The sequence below is a fragment of the Leuciscus leuciscus genome, assembly GCF_965113295.1.
Source record: "Leuciscus leuciscus genome assembly, chromosome: 20".
NCBI classification, from domain to species: domain Eukaryota; kingdom Metazoa; phylum Chordata; class Actinopteri; order Cypriniformes; family Leuciscidae; genus Leuciscus; species Leuciscus leuciscus.
In genome coordinates, this window is record NC_138744.1 from 30,184,550 (window position 1) to 30,209,618 (window position 25,069).

The following is a 25,069-nucleotide window of genomic DNA, read 5'->3' on the forward strand; positions in this document are numbered from 1 at the left end:
TAATTCATAAACGCATATGAAAGTGCATAAATCAGGGATTTTCAAACGGTGGTCTGGGGTTTGTTGGAAATTTCATAGTAAAAAGTTTTAAGTGCTTTGACCTAAATATGTATTGTGAAAAATTATTTTGGATAATTTTTTTTAATTTATAATAATCTTAATGTATTTTGGTTTTAGTATGATAATAACATAAATGCCAGTCAGTTAATCAGATAAAACAAATGGGAGAATTCCAAATTTAGCCCTACACACATTGTTTACATCCGTGCTAGTAATGCATGCAATGCAGTCACAGTGTCATAAGTTTCAGTATAGGAATGTTTAGCTAATGTAGAGTAATGTAAAGTAGTCCGCAATAGGATTTATGCTTTTCTGATGCCAGGATAGGCTTGCACATCATTTTCTTTTATGGTCTATGGACCCCCTAAAGTAGCCCTGGCTAAAACTCTAGTTCCGTCACTGCAACTATAACAAAGTTTTCGAACAGTTTTCCATTTGTGTCCATGTATAAATAGCATCTGCATCATCAGTGTATGAAAAGGACTGATTTGTTTCAAGCAGGAGAGTTGGACTAAAATAGGAATTCATAGAAAGGGGTGTGTTGATGATGAAACAGGATAAAGCAGCACAGGTCAGGGACGACCGAGACCCGCGTGTGTTTTTGCCTTATTAGAAGAAAGGCGTCAGAATGGAGGGGACGTTGACTCATGTGGGCGGAGGTCATGGCTGAAACACACACACGCACCAACAAAAATGTATACCGGATCCAGAAAGGGCACCAAAAAAGACTTCAGACATTTTATCTGATCCACGTATGAAAGAGTGTGACATGCGCAGGGGGTTATGGGACTTTTGCTCCCAGCAGACTGAAACCAAGCGAGAGAGAAAGACACGTAAAGACGTGAAAAGGGTGGGACAGGTTCATGGCTTGGTTCTGCTTGAGGACTCAAAGTGGTGCTCATGGGAACTCTTACCACAGCGTTTAAACTTCCACTGGACCTGAGAGAAGACATACACTACTGTTCAAAAGTTTGGGGTCAATAAGATTTGTTAATGTAAAAAATATATATATATATATATATATATATATGTTTTATGCTCACCAATTCTTCTGAATATATTTTAAAATATAATTTTATGCAAATCAGAATTTTCAGCATCATTACTCCAGTCTTCAGTGTCACATGATCCTTCAGAAATAATTCTAATTTGCTGGTTGGCTGCTCAAGAAACATTTATTATCATCAATGTTGAAAACAGTTGTGCTGCTTCAAATGTGTGTGGAAACTATACATTTCTTTTAAGATTCTTTGATGATTAGAAAGTTCAGCATTTATTTAAATTATTTTACATTTATAAATGTCTCTACTGTCACTTTCAACCAATTTAATGTGTCCTTGCTCAACAAAAGTATTAATTTCGTTCAAGAAAAAAAAAAACATGCTGACCCCATACATTTGAACGCAAGTTTATGATTAAGAACTGTTACACAGAAGTGTAGCTTAATTGCAAAATCTCCTTTCTTGCATACAAATGTCTAATTTCTTTAAAATAATTTTCTTCCTGTTTGAGTCTGAGAGAAAAAAAAAAACCGTATTATGATGCAACAAAGTAATATGCCATCTCTAGCCTAATTTACATGTAGATTTATAGATTAAAAAAAGGAATTTTATTAATGTACATCATGCTAGAGATGTCAAATGTTCCTCTGTTGTCCCACACCCAAACACTGCTGGACAAGGTCATTCTTCATTCAGTGGGCAGCGTCGCAGGAGTTATTTTAGGCCTGCAGTGCTATAGGAGCGTTTATAGCTCTGTGTGCATGAGCCGGCCCGTGTTTGATCGTATATGAGTACGAGTACGAGCACAGGTTTGATAGTGTCAGGGCTGCATATAGATGTGTAAAACCCTCCTTTGAAAGTGCGGTGACACTGACATGAACGGAGGGAAACGGGAGGCTTTCCTGCGCTGTTCTGAGAAGTTGTTCTATCAGTGGGTATATGTCAAGCAGGAATGATTAAGGGACATGCTAAAAATAACCAATCGTGAGCTCTGCTCCCTCCCTCTGATGAAAATAAACCTGTACAGTTCATGGCCACTGAAACAAAAACAGGAGGTAATTTCCTAATTTGTCATTCACGATTCAACGTGACTTACAGGACACTTGCAACAAGTTCCATCCTCCTACAGTAACCTTACGATAAGTTTCCCGATCACATGATTCATGGATCATACCTCGGTTTGAACCTACATCCTTTTGGTTAACCCTTGTGCATTGTTCAAATTTACTACCCTTTCGTTATGTTCGTGGCTGAAAACAGCCACTACTTTAAACTGCTGTAAAAATGTATCAGATAAATATTTTTTTCAATTTTTTTTGCATAAATCTATTAATCAACCTCAGTCCTGCTCAAAAATACTAAATGTTTAAAAAAAAATCTGGATTTTAACTCTTTAATTGCCAAATTCGTAAATGATGTCACTGATTTGGGGAAAAAAACACACAAAATGACTCATTTTCAATATAAAATGTGATTGTGGACTGGATTTTTTTTTACCTTTTATCACAGTCTTGGACATGTCAAAGATTAGAAACAACATTGGTTTTGATGCATTGTTAGTTTTTGTGCAGCATCAGATTTGAACTTTTTCTCCCTCATTTACTGTTCGTGGCTGTTTTTGCCCCATTGACTTCCATTATAACCACATTTTTTGATTGCAAAGCCATGACACCATATAATCATGCATTTTTTATTGTTGGTGGTTTTCCCTGTTGGGAAGAGGTAAAATTTGTAATTTTTACTGTTGATAACCAGGTGGAACCATTAACCCTTTAGATAGGCCTGTGCAAAAAAAAAGCTTAGTTTCTGGCTTTTACATGGAGTTATATGGAGTTTATAAGGAGTATAATAGCATGAAAAAGTATGTGTGTGTGTGTGTGTGTGTGTGTGTGTGTGTGTGTGTGTGTGTGTGTGTGTGTGTGTGTGTGTGTGTGTGTGTGTGTGTGTGTGTGTGTGTGTGTGTGTGTGTGTGTGTGTGTGTGTGTGTGTGTGTGTGTGTGTGTGTGTGTGTGTGTGTGTGAACTCACCTTGATGCATCTGAGAAAATCAAAATATGCACCTCAGCTCTCAGATCTACATGGAGTAAACAAAAACAAAGTAAGTGTATTTATGCATCTGCTCCCTTTTGATGGTGAGAAATGCAGACTAAACAAAAACAAAGCAAGTGGATTTAAACGCGTACATGCAAGCCTGCTGGTCATTTGATGGTGAGAAGAGCAGCAAGCAACATGAGAAAGGGCTTGACTTGTAGTGAAGTTTTAGAGATGATTATGCTGCCTGACCCCTCCAGCGAGCTGCAGGATGTATCGTCTTCTCCCTCTGACACCACAGACTCAGGAGAGTCAGATCCTGATTTGGATGTGGCACCCTCATCATCCTCTCTAGCTTCCACTGAAGGCGAGGAGGATTCGGAGGATCCTGGATCTGGCTGGATTGGGAGAAACGGCGAAGTGTGGTTTTCCACCAACGCGGAGACAACTCCCTTTCTTCAGCCTGCCAGAGGCGTGACTCCAGGGCCGACGCGCTATGCCATCACAAGGCATAGTCATACATGTTTGTATGACTGTACAAACATGTATGTGTTGACGCAAGTCATGCTGACAATGAGGTCAATCATCTCCTCCGTAAAAAACAGATTGAACACGGAATCCATGTTCTGGACCCTTGCGAAGGCATAGCGCGTCGGCCCTGGAGTCACGCCTCTGGCAGGCTGAAGAAAGGGAGTTGTCTCCGCGTTGGTGGAAAACCACACTTCGCCGTTTCTCCCAATCCACCCAGATTCAGGATCCTCCGAATCCTCCTCGCCTTCAGTGGAAGCTAGAGAGGATGATGAGGGTGCCACATCCAAATCAGGATCTGACTCTCCTGAGTCTGTGGTGTCAGAGGGAGATGACGATACATCCTGCAGCTCGCTGGAAGGGTCAGGCTGCATAATCATCTCTAAAACTTCACTACAAGTCAAGCCCTCTCTCATGTTGCTGGCTGCTCTTCTCACCATCAAATGACTAGCAGGCTTGCATGCACGCGTTTAAATCCACTTGCTTTGTTTTTGTTTAGTCTGCATTTCTCACCATCAAAAGGGAGCAGATGCATAAATACACTTACTTTATTTTTGTTTACTCCATGTAGATCTGAGAGCTGAGGTGTATATTTTGATTTTCTCAGATGCATCAAGGTGAGTTCACACACACACACACACACACACACACACACACACACACACACACTTTATTATGCTATTATACTCCTTATAAACTCCATATAACTCCATGTAAAAGCCAGAAACTAAGCTTTTTTTTGCACAGGCCTATCTAAAGGGTTAATGGTTCCACCTGGTTATCAACAGTAAAAATTACAAATTTTACCTCTTCCCAACAGGGAAAACCACCAACAATCAAAAATGCATGATTATATGGTGTCATGGCTTTGCAATCAAAAAATGTGGTTATAATGGAAGTCAATGGGGCAAAAACAGCCACGAACAGTAAATGAGGGAGAAAAAGTTAAAATCTGATGCTGCACAAAAACTAACAATGCATCAAAACCAATGTTGTTTCTAATCTTTGACATGTCCAAGACTGTGATAAAAGGTAAAAAAAAATCCAGTCCACAATCACATTTTATATTGAAAATGAGTCATTTTGTGTGTTTTTTTTCCCAAATCAGTGACATCATTTACGAATTTGGCAATTAAAGAGTTAAAATCCTGAATTTTTTTTAAACATTTAGTATTTTTGAGCAGGACTGAGATTGATTAACAGATTCATGCAAAAAAATGTGAAAAAAAAATTTATCTGATACATTTTTACAGCAGTTTAAAGTAGTGGCTGTTTTCAGCCACGAACATAACGAAAGGGTAGTAAATTTGCCCACAGTGTACTGTTGAGTTTTTGAAAAATTTCACAGCATTTTCCCAAAATATGTGTCAAAATAAGATTTGTCACCAAAAATCATTCCATTTGCTGAAACACAGAAAAAGTTATGGCCAAATTTAGACTCAAAAATACCCCATAGTGGATGAAAACATCCCCAACAGCACATAAGGGTTAACAGCCCAGAGCTTTAACCTCTAGACCACTACACCCTAGGAGGTTGAGATCAGTAGGACGTGTTCTTGAATCAACATCCTTTTGTCTGATTGATAGTTCAGAATTTTCTAGCAAGTAAAAGGCCTTTTAGTACAATTGTGAAAGTCGTGGTTCACTTGTCCTTTTGCTGTGAAATCTTTACTGATTTTTAAGAATAGATTTTATATTGTTAGTAATATTTTAAGATGAACACTTACTGGACTGAAGCAACTTAGCTTTACTTGATTATCCTTACAGGTTTTTAGAAAAATCATGTTAAAATGTGATTATTAAATATGATCCATCAGGCTTTTGAGGAATATTTATTTGTTCATCTCTTAATCATCATTGTATTGCATTGCATTATATGTTTTGAAACTACAGAGCTTTGATCATAAAACTAAGCATTTACATTTAATCATTTAGCCGATGCTTTTATCCAAAGCGACTTACAAATGAGAACAATAGAAGCAATCAAACCAACAATAGGGCAACAATTTGCAAATGCTGTGATTAGTCCCAGTTAGTCTAGCACAGTTCAGAATTTATTTAAATTGTTTATAGACATATAGAATAGTAAGTGTTAGTATTAAAGGGTCAAGTGTTGATGAAAAAGATGCATCTTCAGCCATTGCTTGAAAATGGCTAAAGACTCAGCAGCTCAGGTTGAGTTAGGCAGGTCATTCCACCATCAGGGAACGGTCCAGGTAAAGGTCTGTGAAAGTGATTTTGTACCTCTTTAGGATGGCACTACAAGGCGCCGTTCACTTGCAGCTTCTGGAGGGCATGTAGGTCTGTAGTGAGTTAGGTATAGGGGTGCAGAGCCAGTGTTTGTTCTATAGGCAAACATCAGTGCCTTGAATTTGATGCTGGAAGGCCTGCCAAGAGAATATTACAATAGTCCAGTCTGGATAGAACAAGAGCTTGGACAAGGAGATGTGTAACATGCTCCAATAGGAAGGGCTGGATTCTCCTAATGTTGTATAAGGCAAATCTGCAGGACCAGGCAGTTCTAGCAATGTGGTCTGATCATTAATCACAACTCCAAGGTTCCTGGATCGAGTTATGGTTGACAAATCTAGCTGAATGGAGAAGTTGTAATGAAGTGTTGGGTTGGCTGAGACCACAAGCAGTTCTGTCTTCGCTGGTTGAGTTGAAGGTGATGGTCCTTCATCCAGCAAGAAATGTCTGTTAGACAGGCTCAGATGCGAGCAGCTACCATCGGATCATATGGCTGGAATGAAGGGTAGAGTTGTGTGTCGTCAGTGTAGCAGTGATAGGAAAAACAATGTTTATGAATGACAGATCCTAGTAATGACATGTTGATGGAGAAGAGAAGTGGTCCAAGTACTGAGCCCTGATGCACCGAAGTAGCCAGATGTTGCTACTTAGATACCTCACCCTCCACGACACCCTGAAGACCTACCTGAGAGATAAGACTTAAACCATTAGAGAGTGCTAATATTATTGGGAGATACAGAGTGCTGGTTGATATGTGTATGTATTATATGTAAGTAGTCTGTTATACTGTTATACAAATCTTATTGATTTACATGACAAGCTATCAGAATTTCATCATACATTTACATTTTGTCATGTAAATATGATCTGCAGCGAAAAAAATTCTAAGTTTGAGCCTCTAAATAAAATTGATGGGTTTTTTTCTCAAGTATGAGCTCCATATTCTCACTATATCAAATATGAGCCAAAAAGCCTGATGTATCACATCACATCAACACACCATATTGTTCTGTTTATTATAAACACATGCTGCAGTGTTGTCCTCTGTTGCTTTAAATTCCTCTGTCATTATCATTATAGTTGAAGTGTGGACTCACATTTTTAAAACTATATCTTTACCATTATAGTTATTGTCCTTGGTGAGGCATTTGTTTAAAAAAAAAAGGCCAGGGGCATCAAGTTTAGCTCCAATCCTAGTCAAACACACCTGAGTCAGCTAAGGTCTTCAGGATCACTGGATCTGAAGCTTCCAGGCAGGTGTGTTGGGGCAAGTTGGAGCTAAACTCTGCAGGACATTGACCCAAGACTGGACACCCTTGGAATAGGCTGTGGACCAGATTTTATGTTTGTAGTCTGACAACTTTGAAGCCTTTTTAAGACTGGCTTATGACCCAAAAAAAACTAAAACTTGTATTTTTAGAGAGAGGTGAAAACATGTAGTATATTTCTCTGGAATACGCTCTGACGTGTTTGGGTAGCATCCCCATACTCCACAGCTTAGAAGACTGTTTTCTCAGCCTCAGGCTCAATAAAGTTCATTCATGTTGATGTAGAGGAAGGAGAGATAAACAGTAATAAAGAGACCAGGCAGGAATCAGCTTAATCGCTTGGCTTGTAAGTGCCAGTAGACTCAACATCCTCTTTTACCTAGAACTTTCCATTTGAACCGCATTCAGAGCCTCCTCGGAGAGTCCCTGTCATTTTCAGGATATATTTGCAGGACAATTACAGCTCTTGCCCGGACGACATCGATGCTGACCCTTCAGTGCTCCGTAATGCATAACAGGCCCTAACAGAGTGGCTCAGTTCAGCTCCTGGCGGTCGTCCACTGTAAACCATTCATGCAACTCCGCTCACATAAGATGACCTCAATCCAAACCATTTTCATTTCTACACAGTCGAGGCTGGCACTGCATCGTTTATGTTTCATCACAGAGAGACTTCCAGACAAATATTAACTCCGCATGAACAGGTACAAACACAGACCGTCAAACATTGGGAAAACGCTGAGCTTTCATTTCTTGCCAATCAAAAGATGCTGAGACAGTTTAATGTTCTCTCCCGACAGATGAGAAATACTAAGATAGAAAACACTCACTATACCCTATTTGAGGTGTCAGTTTTCAAATTTCATACTGTCCTAGTAAACACTTTTGTTTTAGTTTCTTAACACTGGCAGTGCACTGATTCACATTCACAGCCATATCACCCTGTAGTCCAAGACTGGTTGTCCACTGAAGCTAAGCAGGGTTGAGCCTGGTTAGTATCTGGATGGGAGACCTCCTGGGAAAGCTAGGTTGCTGCTGGAGGAGGTGTTAGTGAGGCCAGCAGGGCCCCTATGTGTGGGTCCTTACGCCCCAGTATAGTGACGGGGACACCGCCTGGATCCTGACTCTATGTGGTCATTAACAATCCCAGGCTCTGTTTACACCTGGTATCAAGATGCATTTTGGTCGATCGGATCACAAGTAGACGAGGGAGACGCATACCTGTTTAATCCGTTTCTTTTGTCCACTTTCAACCACTTCTGTCCTGATTTCTTCGAGGGGAGGGTCTATGGGTGGGTAAATGTAGTTTTTTTTTTATATCCTTCGATCTAATGGACAAAATAAGCTCTCGCAATTTACATATGAATGCGCCCGTAGACGACGGAAAAACATACAGAGCCGCAAGATCACGCCGAATGCTGAGTGTGTGTAAAAAATCACTAATGGTGAGAGAACATTGTGCTTGGCATGTTTTTCATCTTCAGACCAAACATGGGGCTTCAGCCGACAAGATTGTCATGAGCGTTTACACTAGGAAAGCAATCCGGTCAAATGCGTTTTTGACAACCCTTGGAAGTGGTCGAAAGTGGACAATTTCAAAACATTTTAGACCCCGTTTACACCTGTATTTAGTGTCGTCCACTTGTGATGCGATCGACCAAAAACCATTTTAATACCAGGTGTAAACAGGGCTCCATGGTACTTCTCGTAAAGAGTAGGGGTGTAACCAAACGGGGTGTTCTGGCCAAATTCCCACCATTGGCCCTTTAAATCATGGCCTTCTAATAATCCCCATCCATTGAATTGGCTCTATATCTCTCTCTCTCCTCTCCACCTATAGCTGGTTTGTGGTGAACATGAGCGCATTGGCTCCGTTGTACTGTGGCTGCCATCATTCAGGTGGATCCTGTACTCAGGTGCTCGTTGAGGAAGAGAGAACCTGACATGGTTGTAAAGCACTTTGGGTGTACAGTGGGACATAAGAAAAGCTAGAAAATATCAGCAAAACTTCTAAGTTACAAATCAAAACAACAAACCTATAAAACATATAAAGTTTTACATATATCTATCAGCTCAAGCATAATACTAATAGTTTCCATGGATGTTGCAAGGTGGTTGGTATGGTATTCTACTGGACTGCTGAGTGGTTTCTTCCTGTCTGACTGAAAAGTGTCTTGCACTCTCAGGTAGTGCTTGAAGTGGGGAAAAAGTGACGGTACCCCTGGTTGGTAGGTTGGGGAGTGTATGTGTTAGGGTTGGATGTGATGCGTGTGTGTCCGTTGGTTGAAATCACGCCTGTATATTAAAAGTTCTGCCCACTTCAAACACTGCCCTCAGTGATCTGGTCTCTAGACATGGCTCAAGTCCCGCCTTCAATGTGTCTTTGGGATTTTTCATCTGTTTTATGGTCCAGTTTATGAACACGCACAGACTGAACTTTAACAGTGTTAAGAGATTCAAAAGATTTAAAAGTATGTGCTCATAAACTGTTGATAGTACGTTTAACTGTTTATAAGTGCATTAAACACACCAAACAATTATGAACTACAGAGTTTGTTGTATCACCATAACATCCTTGATGTCATGAAAATGGTACAATTATTTATATTTAGCGCAAAACAGATAGTCTTTGTTTAGATCCTGTTAAGTACTGACGTAGTTAAGCGATAACTAAAAAACGTGTGTATGATGGAAAAGAAATGTTTATGGGTTTGAGAGTTTCTTCTGCTTCAGGCTCATCTTAGAGTATTTAAATCATTTCTAGGTTATTTTAAAAAGCAGGGGAGCGACATGAATGTTTTGCTCAGAAATAGCTTCTTACTGTTTCAAAAAGTTCACAGACCTCCTGCTGTTGGTCTTACGGTCCATGTTTATAACAGTGCCATGCTCTGATTCCACAGCACTGGAAGAGAAAACACGTTTCTAGTGCTGGATTACTTCATCTCTGTGTGCTCGAGGAATAGGCCTAAAGCCACGAGTGCTGTCATGGAATCATCTCCCAATTACAATCAGTAGAGCAGAATATTTGACTGCCATGTGTACAGTAGAGCTCAGTTGTACCATGTTCATATTCTTACCCGTGAGAAAGTTCTTCACACAAGCAATACTTAGTCACTGCAAATGACCGCTCTTGACCCATCGTATTAAGGTCTGTATGATCACAATTAGATACAGCTACGCTGAAGGCTTCAGTAAAAAGCGTGATGGCGCAGCTATCGCATCGATTGTGATCGCAGTTTCTGAAACTGTCATGCAAAGTCTTAGAAGAGCTCCCAGAGATCAGACGCTGCCCTCCCCCTCATGTGAGCGCAGTCTCACTCAGAACGTACGGGATTCGGCAGAGAGCGTTGTGAGGTGATGAGGAACAGCTGTAGGATTAAGACAGTGAGATTAACAGTTGGCTCATTCTGAAGCCAAAAATGTTTGATATGTGATGCAGCCCGTGTCTGTAAAATGACACAGATATTCATCATTCAGCTGACGCTTTTTGTACAGATCCAGGATGGTCCCTCTGGTGCACTTTATGTGCTTTACTCAGAGAACCCTCTGGCTACGTTTAGATTAGCCACTTCCATAGTCCTCATATACTGTACTACTTCTGCTGTAGGCTATGTGTAGTACAGCTAATTTGAAATGCAATTTGCTGAACTGTACTAAATTATATTTATGCATTAGTTATCCATTTATTCACTTCTTTGAGCATAGACCTAAAAAAATTATTTCCAACTTAAAAGGTGATAAATCTTTCATTCTTTGGAGGTCAAACTTAAGTTTGTTTAAGTGAACTTAAAAAAGTTATGAAGTAAAAAAAAAAAAAAAAAATGTACCATGTAAAAATTAAAATAAAAAAAAATAATTTAATCAGAAGAAGCAGTCGAACAACAGAGGAGAACATCAGTCTGTGAGTGTTTACTTTTCCCAGTAGATTTTAGCGTGGCTCTTTGTTGCTAGGAAACTTTGTTTTATTTACTGTGTTTTTACTCTGGTAAAACGCGCGCCCGCGTGGCTCCAGGGTGTTGTGACTTTGAGTGAGTTTCGCTTGGCTAAATAGTAGGGCGTGGCCTGCTGTATTCAATAACGAGGTATTCGGTTGTTAAGTCGTGACGTAACCAATACTCTTTCCGGGTCCAAAGTCCAGGTCCTCTCTACCTACCTACCGCTTTCGCTGGTGTTTTGGTTATTATTGAGTGTTTTTACAATGCCGCAGTGCTGTGTCCCGTGTCCCGAGCTAACTCACTTCAACCTCGTAAATCTTCTTTTTCATTGATGCCTGGGCTCTACCCTTAATTATGCCACCTGAGTGATGAGCTACACTAACCACTCTGTTGGTGTTAAAGGAATTTAAACCCTTTTTGACCGCCAAGGGTGCCTCACTAAGAAGGACGTGATCGTAAATAAATTTACAGGTTCCACCGTTGTTATTTCTGGACGAGAGGAGCGCTTGGACCCAAAATGTCACGCGTGACGTCAGACTTAACAATCGGATTAGGCGTGTATAAAATAGGTTAGTGCACCGCGGCAGCGGTCGCGGCAGCCATCGTGTGAAGACCGAAGAGTGTAAAGACCAACGACTCTACCTGTGCGACCGAAGAGTGTAAAGACCAACGACTCTACCTGTGCAACCGAAGAGTGTAAAGACCAACGACTCTACCTGTGCGACTCCACCAAGCAAGGACACCGACAAGGCACTTGAGTATTAATTTCTTGTTGTTTATTCAATATTCTTGTTGTTTCCTTTCTCTTCTACACAACTTTTCATCTGATCTTTCTGTTTGTGACCCCTCACACTGTCTTTTCAAATCCTTACTTTTACTAACATGCGTAAATCAAATGTCACACATCGGAAGCAGTCAGCCTACTGGCCCTGACTGAGACCTGGATCCGACCAGAGGACACTGCCACACCGGCTGCTCTCTCCACTAACTTCACTTTCTCACACACCCCTCGCCTGACTGGCAGGGGTGGAGGTACTGGTCTGCTCATCTCAAATGATTGGAAATTTGATCATTTACCACCTCTGTGTGACAACAGCTCATTTGAATCACATTCAATTACCATCACTAGCCCTATTAAAATCCATTTTGTAGTTGTATATCGTCCCCCAGGTCAGCTTGGAGGAGCTTGATGTACTACTCTCATCCTTCCCTGAGGATGATACTCCTCTCATAGTTCTTGGAGACTTCAACATCTATCTAGAAAAACCTCAGGCTGCTGATTTTTATGAAAAAACTCAAAGTAAAGACCACTCTCCTCTCACTGAATTAAGAATGGAAATATCATGAGGTCATGTGATAACAATGTAGCCTATTTGAAATCTTGTTGCAGGGTAATATTTCACATAGGCATAGCTACTGTTTATTTATTTTTAAATAGAAGGCATAATGCATTAAGCAATATGTTAATATTCCATTCCGAACGTAGCCTGACTGTTTTCAATTTAGTTTTTTGGCCATTTCATTCATAGTCTAGACTAGAGGACAGGAAGTGATGGTGGAAATGATCGGGAAATGTAAGCAATATTTGAGCTTGCATCGTCCACATGTGCTCCATGGCTCAATGTGTTGGATCATGTGCATTAACCCCTAGGCCACAGCTCTAAATGTGCATTACTTCACATTAAAAGAAAAGAATCTGCAAAATGACAAATAACCAGAATTTCAATGGCATTAAGCTGTCATGGGTGATGGAGCGCTTTCTGACTTACAATTATGCACTGAAGCTCTTATGAGGTCTTTATTGCCATTTCAATTGCTGTTAGTTTCCGTCTTAAACCTTTTCCCAGAAATATTTTGGTGTATGGATGTGTACTAAGCATTTCCTGTTGCAGACCCAATCGCCGTCAGGATGAATGAAGACTCTGAGCATCCTGTTAAACCCATTACACCAGCATGAGGCATTTGGACTGGCAGTATAAAACCATCTGTCATGAACTAACGTGACCCGCCTTGATGAGTGTCATGTTTGCGCACACTGTTGAGCACTGTCACACTTCACTGTTGTTTCCACAGCACAAAGCATGTATCAGTGTTTTAAGACCAAGAGATTAAGATCAATAGAGGTACTGTATGAAATAATGGATCTGGAAATGTGCCATATCTGTTGAGTCCATGTGAAGTCCATAAGACCGTTTTAAGGTGCTCTCTAAAAAAAATGTTGGGTTGTTTTAACCCAACTTTTGGTCAAATATGGACAAACCCAAACGTTGGGTTAAAAATGTAATTAAAAACATTAACCCAACGGCTGGGTTTGTCCATGTTTGGCCCAAAGTTAGAGTTTGGCCCATTTTTTAGAGTGTGACTACACACTATTACAATGGGGCATGTAAAAAGAATGTTGAAGGAAAAAGCAAAGGTTTCTGAAAATACAAACTAAAGTTAAGGATATTTCACCCCTGACCCTTGTGAAAAAGAAGTATGTTGTAGCACTCTTTTAAAAAGAGTAGCCTACTTATTATGGGAATAATATACTTATGGTCTAAATATAAGTGTGAATTAAATGTAATGATTTCAGAAACTTAATTGAACGCTGATTGCAACTGAATGAAAATGTATTATAGTTTCGAGTATTAACATTAAATGCAGTTATCTGAACTTTAGAGAGCTTTTTTTGGCCCAGCAGGGTAAACTTTAATTGCATTTCTATTGAAACATGTATGTCATATATTTAAATATATTTGTAATGATGAAGTTGCAATTTAGAACATTTGAAAGATATGAACTTTAAGTAATATTGAATAACACAGTAGGCTACATCAAAATAAGTGCACTTATTTAAAGCATAAAAAATACAAGGATTTAAAATGTACTTTAAAGTAAAACTTTTAATTTGGCATTACAAAGGGCAGATTTGCACTTAAGTGGACTAAATTGTATTAAGAAACGGTCATACTGTATATGTGTGTGACATAAGTGGTCTTTTATTTATTTCATTATTTTTATATTATCTGCAAGCACATTTTGTTTTTAAATATATACTAAAGATTTGAGTTCCAGCTTGTAGATTCTTTGCTCCGTCAGAGAGTTCAGTAGTCTTTCAAGCAAAATACTGGCATCAGATGAAGAAAGAAAAGCCAAAAGCTCTTAGAGATTTCAGAATGACACTCACATGCTAACTCAATTATGGGACTCAGCTCTGAATGAGTTTCAATGGTCAACGGCAGAATCAGGTCTTTGCTCTAGATTTGATCTGCTTTATGCTGTGTGGTCAGACATGTTCTGTCCCGTCTGTTTGTTGTTATAATGTGTCCATGTGCAGCTGAATAGCAGACGGTGACCCTCTTTTTGTGCTGATAATTGGAATAACATCACTGGACGTCTTTGTCAGCCAATTAACATCCATTCCAAGTCGCCCATTCCTCCTGGCCTCAGTGACCGCCGGTCCCGGTGGGTGTCCCCTTAACAGGCCCCTTGTGCATCTTGTCTCCTTGCTTCAAGGATGAAAATTAGTGGACTGGCTGTTTCCTTCTTTCTTTCTCTCTTTTTACAAGAGCACACAGTCTTTTCTTTGATCTCCAAGGCCATAATATCACTGGAATGAGGCAAATATTGACTCCATCTGACCCAAACCAATCATTCCTGTCTCAGTCTCTCCCTCTCGCTTACTTTTTCTGTTTGCTGAATGTAGATTATTTTTACTGCAAAGATTTTCTTAGCTTCTGAAAGTGTTTTTCTTAGTAGGCATGTGTCTTTTCTTCTCTCTCTTTACCTTCTTTCCTCCCTTGAGTCTTTTTTAGCCAGTGTCCCAAACCAAACACATTTTATCCCCTCTGCTTATCAGTGGTTTAGAGCTATTATTATTATTATTAAGCTATTAGTATTAGGAACAGCATGCTTAGTGTTAGAGATGTGAATCACATAACTCAGGTATGACATATCAATGTGGTTGCCCTTCTTTTTTTAAATAGTGCATAATTAACTGAATGTGCACTTGTAGTGTACTTTCTTAAACTTTTCTTAAAAGTATATTTAAATAAAAAACTGCAGATAATATAATCTTAATTAAATAAAAGGCCACATTTGACTATTTTTTATAACACTTACAGTATATTAAACGGATCAAAACGCACACAATTCTTTTAATAAAATTTGAACTATAATATGTTTTCATTAAACGTTTTCACGTTTTCAATATTCATTAACATGTATTTCAGTGCCCGAAAACCTACCCTTGGTTCACACTTAAAGTCCCCATGAAATCAAAAGCGAAGTTTTTTTGGATTTTAGAATGAATATTTTAGTCTTATTGTTAAAAGCTAGTGTGTATCTAAAACAATGCCAAAATTCACATCTAGAAGACATAAGCATTCAAATCTTCCACCAATATGGATCAATGATTTTGATGACATCACTCTGAACTTCAGCTTCTCATCAGATTTTCTGTCCAATCAAATGCTCTCTAGAATCTGAAGCTACATTATAAACGCTGAAGCTGCGGCAGAAATCGGTCACTTGTTCACACATTTAATATTTTCTACATGGTTAATGGCACATAGTGCACTATATAGGGGAAAGGGAACGATTCAGGCAGTGTAAATGCTTTCCATTGGGGCGAATTAAGTTTAGTTTCATGTTAGTGTCACACGAACTGCCTGAGTCGTGTGCAGAGTCGGAGTATACAAGAAAAAGTATTTTTAAGTGATATGGAGATTAATAGGAGAAATTAATTCAAGTCAAGTCAAGTCATCTCCATTTATATAGCGCTTTTAACAATGTAGATTCCAAAGCAGCTTTACATTGATAATAGGAAATGAAAGTAACAGAGATCGTTTTGATTTATAGCAGCTCTAGAATAAAGTTATTGTCCAGCTAAAGTTGGACAAAAAAAGTTTGTAAAAAGTTCACAAACCTTTTGTCTCGTTAGGCTGCAGGGACACAAGATATTCTGTGAAATAAACTGAATTTAATAATATAACAATGGAGAATAATATGCAGGAGAACACCATAAAACCATAAAACTTCGACGAGACTGAACAAAGAACTGAGGAAACTATAAAGGCTTAAAAACACAGGGAATAAGGGAAGAAATGACCGACAGGCGAATGTTATTAGTAACTAAGGGAACACAGGCAGGCTACAAACAGGGAAATCCAAACACCATGACAATGAAACAATACATACACGTCACACCTAGTTCATTTTGGATAACACTTTAATTCTGATCTCATGGGCTTTTAAAAAGCAAATATTTCAAATGTTTTGTCTGCTGTAACATGAGATGGGGTTAATGTCAGTAGTTAAACCCTCTGGAGGATGGGATGGGTCATTTAGAACATGGTGTCGGGTCTCGCTGTGCTATGGTGAGATAACACTAATTTAAGATTAAGTTACAGATACTAACACACAAGTATGCATGTTCGTCAATAATGCATGTTGAAACATAACAGCCCACAGCATTAAAGTCAATACATTTGTCTATTAAGGCTCTCAATCACACACAAAAACATTATTTCTTTATAAGTACATTACTGTTTTTTCTTTTTCTTTCTCTTTTTAAATTATTATTTTTTATTCAGAAAGGATGCATTAAATTGATCCAAAGTGACAATAAAAGCATGTATAATGTTAAAAAAGATTTAAAATGCTGTTCTTTTGAACTTTGTATTCATTAAAGAATCCTGGGAAAAAATTATCACCGTTTCTGTAAAAATATGAAGCAGCACAACTGTTTTTATTAAGATGAATAATAATAATACGATTTTTTTATTGAGCAGCAAATCTTCATATTAGAATGATATCCGAAGGATCATGTGACAATGCAGATTGGAGTAATGATGTTGAAAATTCAGCTTTTATCACATGAATAAATTACATTTGAACATAAATCAAATTTAATTCAAATAATTCAGTTGATGTTATTTTAAATGGTAATAATAATATTTCATACTTTTACTGTTTTTTCTGTATTTTGATCAAATTAATGCAACCTTGGTGAGCAGAAGAGATTCAAAAACATTTAAAAAATCCTCAAACCTTTTGCCGGTAGGGTATATAAGAGTTTTAAGATCCTTTCAGCTTTTATTCTTAATCCTTTTGTGCCTTATACTTTCCTCTCTGCTTTCCTCAGATTTGCCATTATATCTCGAGGATATGATTTAATCTTAGGTCAGAATACACCCACAGAAACAGACATGAACTTTATCCCGTGTACAAGCACTGAAGCGCAGCGGTCACCAAACATTTCTCTCATCGTGATTACCGTATGCTATCTTGTTTGTTAGATACACAAGTTATCTTTGCTATATTGGTATAATTACAAGCTTTGAAGTTTCCTTTCGCCTCTCACAACACTTTGTTGACGCTGTACGTCCTCACAGACTGGATCATTCCATACAGTAGCTCTTTATTCCGTGATTTATAAACATCTATAGTTTTCCTCTGATCTCATGTGGCACTCGTGCATGACATGCTTGACTGGCCCTGTTCTCAGTGTTCTAGAATCTATCCACCCCTCCCTTAACAATAAACAAACACTGTCAGTTTCACGCCACCAAGATTTGTATCCCCTTCTAAAGACTTCTGTGCAGCTGAGACCACTCAGACTGGCCAAAGTCTTTTTTCTTACAACTTTCATTCTCATTGGAATTACACTGATAAATATCTGATCATTTTGAGGTCTAAATAAAAATATCCAGTAATTAGGAATCATTATGTTGATCTCTCTTGAGCTTTATTAAGAGTGTTGTTTTATGCATTCATTGAAATTAGTATAGATTTGATTTGCAGTCTTAAAATATTAATGTGGTCTCATACTATAAAGTAGGGTGAAAAGTATGAAACCACACAGAAAATCTGGATATAAAGATTTAGCAAATATTAAAACAATTATTGTGGAATGTTTCCACACCACTGTCTCTTTCCCTATTTATAGACAAGAACACTTTTAATAATGCAAATATGTTAAAATCCACTATATTTCAGTCATGAAACAGGCCGATATAGGTCCTTTACATGGCAGAAGCTGATTGGCCTCTGAGATTGCTTGCTCAGCGTAGTCTGGTTCAGTGTTTGCTGTAAGCTAGTCCTCCAGCACACTATATCAGAGTTCCTCTGGACTCCTCCACCTCCCCCAGCTCCACCTGCCTAGATCTGCTATGGGATTTATGTATATCTATTTATGCAGCATATCATGCTCACTCACACCAGCGTGTCTGTTTATCTATTAGCATTAGAAAGTCCATACTTGCTTTGCAGCAGAAGCAATAATGGAAAGCAGCAGCAGCGTTTAAACTATTACAATATCATCATCGTTTAGTAATAACAGTTATAAACAGTGCGGCCAGGGGAAGTTGTTACAATGGAGCCTGCCATTAAAAAGTCTATTATAGAATTTTCGGCTAAATTTAAATAGTAAAACAATTCTAAATCAATTCAAAAATATTATGTTAATTAACGTATAAAATATATATTTTTGTTTATTTGATCATAATTGTTTTATATTGTTTATTAATTATTTCATATTTCACTAGTTTCATGAATTAACATTACTTCAAATATAAATATTTTGTCCTATTATTATTTTACTCTTTAAATGTTTCCATTATGTCTCCACTATTCCATCATATGGAGTGACAGCATGCCCCATTATTGGTCAAAAGGTCAGAGTGTGTACAAAAATTGATTTTCAGTAATAAACCCAGCCTGAGAAATAGGGTAAAAAAAGAGCAACATCTAGTATCCGCTATGTGGTGATATTAAAAGTATGATACCGATGTGAAAAGTGATGAAACGTACAGGTGTGTCGGAGTGAACAAATGAAATAAAGAGAAACCAGTGAAAGGAATGGAGGTCTATGAGAGGGAAAGAGAAAAACAGATGGAGAGAGAGAGAGAGAGAGAGAGAGAGAGAGAGGGAGGCATATTGTCAGTGTGGCCCCTACAGGCCCCCGAGCTGTCCAGCGTCACACCAGCTTTACACAAGGACAAAAAAAAAGTTGTAGGGTGAACGACAGAAAGAAAAAGAAAAAACTACACCCCTCCCTCTCTTACCCGAGGGGAGTGTGTGAGAGAGTGTGTAACAGAATAGAGATCGAGTCTGAAGAAACGAGGCAAAGTTCGCCAAGCAACTCCGTGGATCTTGTGTTTATCCCTCTCGCCCTTTCTCAAACTTGACGCAGAACGGATCAGTACGCGCGACGGACGCCAGTGTGAGGAGTTCACGCGCAGGAGGAGAGCATGAGGACTGGATCTGTGAACAGGTAGGCTAACACACACACACACACACACACACACACACACACACACACATGCACTCAACATCACGCGGAATGACAGCACGCCACACTGACGCGCGAGTTTGGGACTTTAGTATCAGATGGAGATACAGTAAGTGTCCACTGGCTCCGGGCGCAAGGGGACGGGGGAGGAATTCTGTCCCGGGTTCGAGTCGGGCTCGATCACAACCGCAAGAATCACGACTGTTCTTGACCAGATCAGACGACTGGACTGGGCGGCACTGTAACCTATATAAATGTAATAGTATGCTGCATGGACGGCGGTTCATAAATACAAATAAATAACTGAATCGTTTCGCAGCGATGCTATAAAAGAACATTTTTTGTTTCCCAAAGAATCTTTCAGTTAACAGTTCTTAACAGAACCATTTATCTTAGTGTGAGGAACATTTAAAAAATCGAATGAACTTTTTGTTTCACTATAAAGAACATTTTGTGGAATGGATGTTGAAGGTTCTTTATGGAACCAGATGTCAATAAAGAACCTTTTTAAAGAATGGAATAGATCCTAATGGGCTTAAAGAAGAATCAATTAAACCCTTTCAGTTTTAAAGGGATGCAGTCTGATCCACAAACATTCCTTGAGGATTATTTGGCGCGTTTAAAGATCTAGTTGAAGCAGAGCACTTGTGTAGTTCTTCTAAGTACGCAGGCATTGTGGCGGGGTTCTCCTATAGACTCCAGCGGTGTGGTGAGAAACGTGGCCGGAGGCGGGGGGTCGTTACTGCGGCTTGAGTGACCCTGTTCCGCGCGCTGGGTCTCTGTAGTTCTGGCCCGATGGTCCCTGAGGTTTCCGTGGTGCGCCGCTTTAACCCACATCTATGATTACGGGTCTGCGGCTGCACTCAAGATGTCATGCATCATTTTACACTGTTCTGAAATACTAATAGTAAACCTCAGATTATGTGGAAATTTATTAAGCAGATAAACATTATTGGTACAAAAACAACCCTCATTTTCTCTTGAGACAAATTGCCAAGTGATTTGTGTCCCGGACGTTTTGCTGTACTGTATGTTCTAAAAAAAATGCTGGGTTGTTTGAACCCATGTTTGGGTCAAATATGGACAAACTCAATCAGAGCTTGGGTTTAAAAATTGAATCCAATGGTTAAAAATTGAATCCAATGGTTGGGTTTGTCCGTATTTGACCCAAACATGGGTTGAAACAACCCAACATTTTTTAGAGTGTAATAGCTGGAATTCTTGAAATTAACCTATTACCTTCACTTCGAGTAGCCTAAACAATTTTCCTCCTATTTAATAGCCTATACAGGCAGATAGCTATAGCTTTAAGCTTTTAGCACAAAGTTCTCATGCACTTTCAGACTTGATTGCTATTAAGAGAGTGACATGGTTTCTGGGTTGATTTCATCACAAGAAAAATACAAACACACTTGATATTTTGTATTTAAATATTCTGACTGTGTACCTAAATGTCAAAGTTGCTATAATCAGATTGAACCAATATTCTGATTTCTGAAAATCTTAATAAAACCGCTGAAATATGTAGCTAAGCAGTACTGTATATCCATAAGTGAACATTCATTTATATCTGCACATGTCCATTGTCCAATCAAAAGTTTAAACAGAATAATTGGAAAATGATGTGCATTTAAAAAAGGCCATTAACTGCTTGTCCAATGTCATCACATTAATCCCATAATAAATAACACTGTCTTGTCATAAACCATGATCAATGCGTTTGCTGTCACTGGTCGAGCATCCCTTGTATGTTGATCCTATCCACTGACGGGTATTTATAATTAGTATTCTTGCAAGAGCTCGCTGTAACATACTGACACCGCATTGTTTCACACTGTATATCTTTGGCACCACAATTCAGGGTTACCACTGCTTCACCTTGCTTCATTAACCAGGGTTAAAAGCTGCACTTTTAGTGTGAAAAGTGGTCCTTACCCCAAGTCAAGTAGCCTAAAGTTACTAGAATATACAACATGAAATCTTGAAACCTACTCAGGAGTAATTGCTAATACAGGGCAAAGAAGATAATCTACTGGGTTTAACCCTGGGTTATCGTCATTCAAACCCCCTCTTTTAACCCCAGGTAAAGGAACGTTTTGTCTTGTAATTTAGAAGGAGGGTTAGCACTGCTTTTTACCCAGGGTTATGGAAGCAGGCTCAGCACTGCTTTTGCTGTGTTAACCCCATAGTGTGGTGCAAACATGTGCAGTGTGAAACAAAGCGGTGTTAGAATGTTACGGCTGAATGCTTAGCAACCGACAGCCAATCGCATGCTTCATATTCGTGTGCTTGTACAGTCACGGAAACACTGCATGCTGTATAAACATTTGTTTCAGCGTTTGAGAGGAAAAACGTCAAATGGTGTCTCACAATGCAACAAATGGAGTGAAAAAGAGGCCATTTCATTCTTACCTTTATAGTCCGAAAAGTCCATTCAGGATAAAATTGATAGTACAGTCTGCAGTGTATAATATGAGGATGCGTAATGTTAACAGGTCATGTGCTGCATTCATCCAATCAGACACTGACACCGCAAATATGCAACTATGGACGTTAACCCAGTCTAGGAATTTTGGAATGTGCAGTGTGAAACGGCATCTTATGAATACCCAGGATTAATTGTTAACCCTTGTAAATTATGAGCAATGCGAAACGTTAAGCAAGATTACCCAGGATTCCATTTACAGGGTTTCAAGTGTGAAAAACCCTTACGATTACTTTTGCCCACAGGGTTAAATACACTTATAACAGGGGTCTCGAAAAGAAGTAATCTATAATTTTCAGTAATCATTTTTCTTGAAGGACATTCGAAACAGCCATTGTTATTGTTTAAACCACTTGCAATTTTGTTTATAATCAGTTTTCATAAAATTAGTAAAATAAATACTGTCAAGTTTTTGGTATCAAAGTATTTTAACCAGAACCTCAACCAGAACCTTTTGCATGTGGGCTGAAGGCGTTTTGTTATGAAACGGCAGCATGAATGTGGTTGATATGAGAATGTTTTGAGGATAAGTAATATCCAGAGGAGACTGCCAATAGGAGCCAGGCAGGGTGGAGAATTGTCTGTCAGAAGGAATTCTGGTAAAGTCTTTGAGAAGTATTGGAACTCATCGGCTTGTTTACACATTTTCTAATTGTCCAGAGATTAATCAAATCAGCTTCTTGATAACCCTAAAAACTATCATAAACTGTGCTAAACATGTGTTATTATAGTGTCTTATCACAATATCATTTAACATCACAACATGAATTAAGTGAAATTTTATTACTCTTCTACTTCTAAATACTCATTTTCATATGTGTAACATTTCTCCTCTTCCTCACAGATTGTGTGCGTTTTGGTGTTGTGTATTGACTCTGCTGACCTCAACAACAGCTGATGAAGCAGAAAAGCCGGTGAGTGATGAAGATGATGATGATTTTATATTGGACAGGAGAACTGAGAGAACATGTCTAAAGAAACATTGCATCATTTGCATGCTTGGCTTTTACAGAGTGGTTGACAAGGTGTTGCTATACAGTTGTTAAGGTGTTACTAGGGTTTTCTGAGTCCAGTTTTATTATGGTGTCCTTCAGTGCAAGTCTGTTTTTTTTTTTGTTTTTTTTTCGTTGGTAGAAAGATTTGCACAATATGTTTGTGGAGGTCTCTCATCTCACCAGCTGAAGCTGAATGAGTCTTCTGTGGCTCTGAGAGAAGCGCAGATAAATTCTATCTGCCCCTGCGGTCAGTGCTGCATCTGACCATTAAATTATGAGATGATCTTTCCATTGTTTGGTCATCTGGCCTCTGATGTGGGATTGTCCTTTGGGAGCATGTGAGTTGGGCGTTGGTGTGACAAAATCACAGTCACATGTAAACAAGTGAGCATTAATGCATGTGTTCATGTACACACACACACACACACACACACACACACACACACACACACACACACACACACACACACACACACACACACACACAGGATAAGGCCAACCAGAGTTACAGCAGTGATGCAGTGGCAGACTCCCGCTGGGAGTTGATGTGTGTGTGTGTAGTTTGTACAGCACACTGTATGCTCTATTTCAGTTAGAACAACAACGGTTTATTGTAGAAAGACAAATGCCATAGAAAACTAGAAATGAGTTTGTTGTTTTTCCTTGCATTTCAAACAGCGCTGCATGCTAGATGTTATAACAGGCAGGAAATCACACACACACACAGATTACACTGGCTACTGCAGAGAAATACAGCTCCAAAAACAATCTATCTATCTATCTATCTATCTATCTATCTATCTATCTATCTATCTATCTATCTATCTATCTATCTATCTATCTATCTATCTATCTATCTATCTATCTATCTATCTATCTATCTATCTACATGTTTGTCTGTTAGTTAATCTATCTATCTATACACACACACACACACACACACACACACACAAATGCAGACACAGGCTTGGCGTTGTGTGCCCTTGATTGCAGTTTGAACAGGATCAGAGGTGCATTACAGGCCTTGTTCGCTTGTTTTCCCCCCTATTTTTGTGAACTCAATGGATTCTTTTGTTTGTTGGACTCTTCCCTTCTACCTCTGCCTGCCCTGCAGACGCTCAAATTCTTCGTTCCTGATTGATGAAACAAGGTTATGTAAGTAACTGGAATTAGATCGAATCTGCGTCCAGCATTGTAAAGAATGTCACTGCACTGGGCTGAACTCCAGAGTCCAGCCTCTTTCTTCATGCAGCACACGCCATTAGTTTAATTATGCCTCTTTTCTTAGTCATAATGTCATGACAGAGTGCTATGGAACAGGACATATGCTTCAACTTGCTTTTTGTTTGGGTGTGGTTTGTGGGAATTATTATGTCTTTTTCAAAAGCAAGTGTTCATGCCTTTCTTGTTAAATCTTGTGATTTGAATTGAATTACACTATGTAATTTGATATTGATCAGACTCCTTAAATAATTCTAATTATAGCTGGTTATTAGATTTCAGTTTTAGCTCCCAGGGTGTAATGTAATGTGTGTGTGTGTGTATATACGTATGTGCACAAATAGGGTCTGATACCACACATGAAAATATTTTTTAAAAATTATTTTATTGTAATGACAGCAGCACTGGAGCTACATTAACAAAACCTGATGATCATGTTTTTCAGCATGATTTGAGAGAGAATCTCCAAAAAGCTTCAAATGAAATGAGATTTTGCATTCAGTGGGCCCTATTTTAACAATCTAAGCGCATGGTCTAAAGTGCACGGCGCAAGTGCACTCAGGGTGTGTCCGAATCCATTTTTGCTAGTTTAACAATGAGAAAAATGGTCGGTGCGCCCGGCGCATGGTCTAAAAGGGTCGTCCCTATTCTCTTAATGAGTAATGGGTGTGTTTTGGGCGTAACTTGCAATAAACCAATTAGAGTCTCATCTCCCATTCCCTTTAAAAGCCAGTTGCGCAAGCACCATGGCGGATTCGCTATTTACATGGTGGAATGGGTGCACAGATGGGCGCGAATGCATTTGCTATAGTATTTAAACAACATGGCGCAGGACGTGATAATGATAACTGCGTCAGGCTGAAACTAGCAAAAAACACTTGTGTGGCGCCGCATTGCGCCAGGTGTATGATAGGGCCCAGTGTGGTTTCAGACATTTGTACCCTACTGTATATTTTGCATATCCTGCATGTTGCATATTTTGCACAGATCAACAACTTATATTATTATGAGTCCTTCCTTT

At 38.9% G+C, this 25,069-nt stretch overlaps 1 protein-coding gene and 1 long non-coding RNA gene across 4 annotated transcripts in view; one reads left to right on the plus strand and one right to left on the minus strand.

The window, feature by feature from the left end:
* The first annotated feature begins 19,165 nt into the window (after positions 1 to 19,165).
* adamtsl4 (ADAMTS-like 4) overlaps positions 19,166 to 25,069 on the plus strand; it is a 64,170-nt gene continuing 58,266 nt past the window's right edge. For all 3 annotated transcript variants that reach the window (XR_014200723.1, XM_082150261.1, XM_082150262.1), the window contains exons 1-2: positions 19,166 to 19,329; positions 22,677 to 22,746. Coding sequence is in view for 2 of the 3 variants with exons in the window: in XM_082150261.1 (XP_082006387.1) it covers positions 19,307 to 19,329; positions 22,677 to 22,746 (93 nt within the window). In the remaining variant the exon portion in view is untranslated. The remainder of the gene's footprint in view (positions 19,330 to 22,676; positions 22,747 to 25,069) is intronic.
* LOC309484282 lies at positions 23,276 to 25,068 on the minus strand. Its single transcript, XR_014200817.1, has 2 exons — positions 23,717 to 25,068; positions 23,276 to 23,676 (listed from the first exon to the last, which is right to left on the minus strand). It is a non-coding gene; the product is annotated as an uncharacterized lncRNA (long non-coding RNA).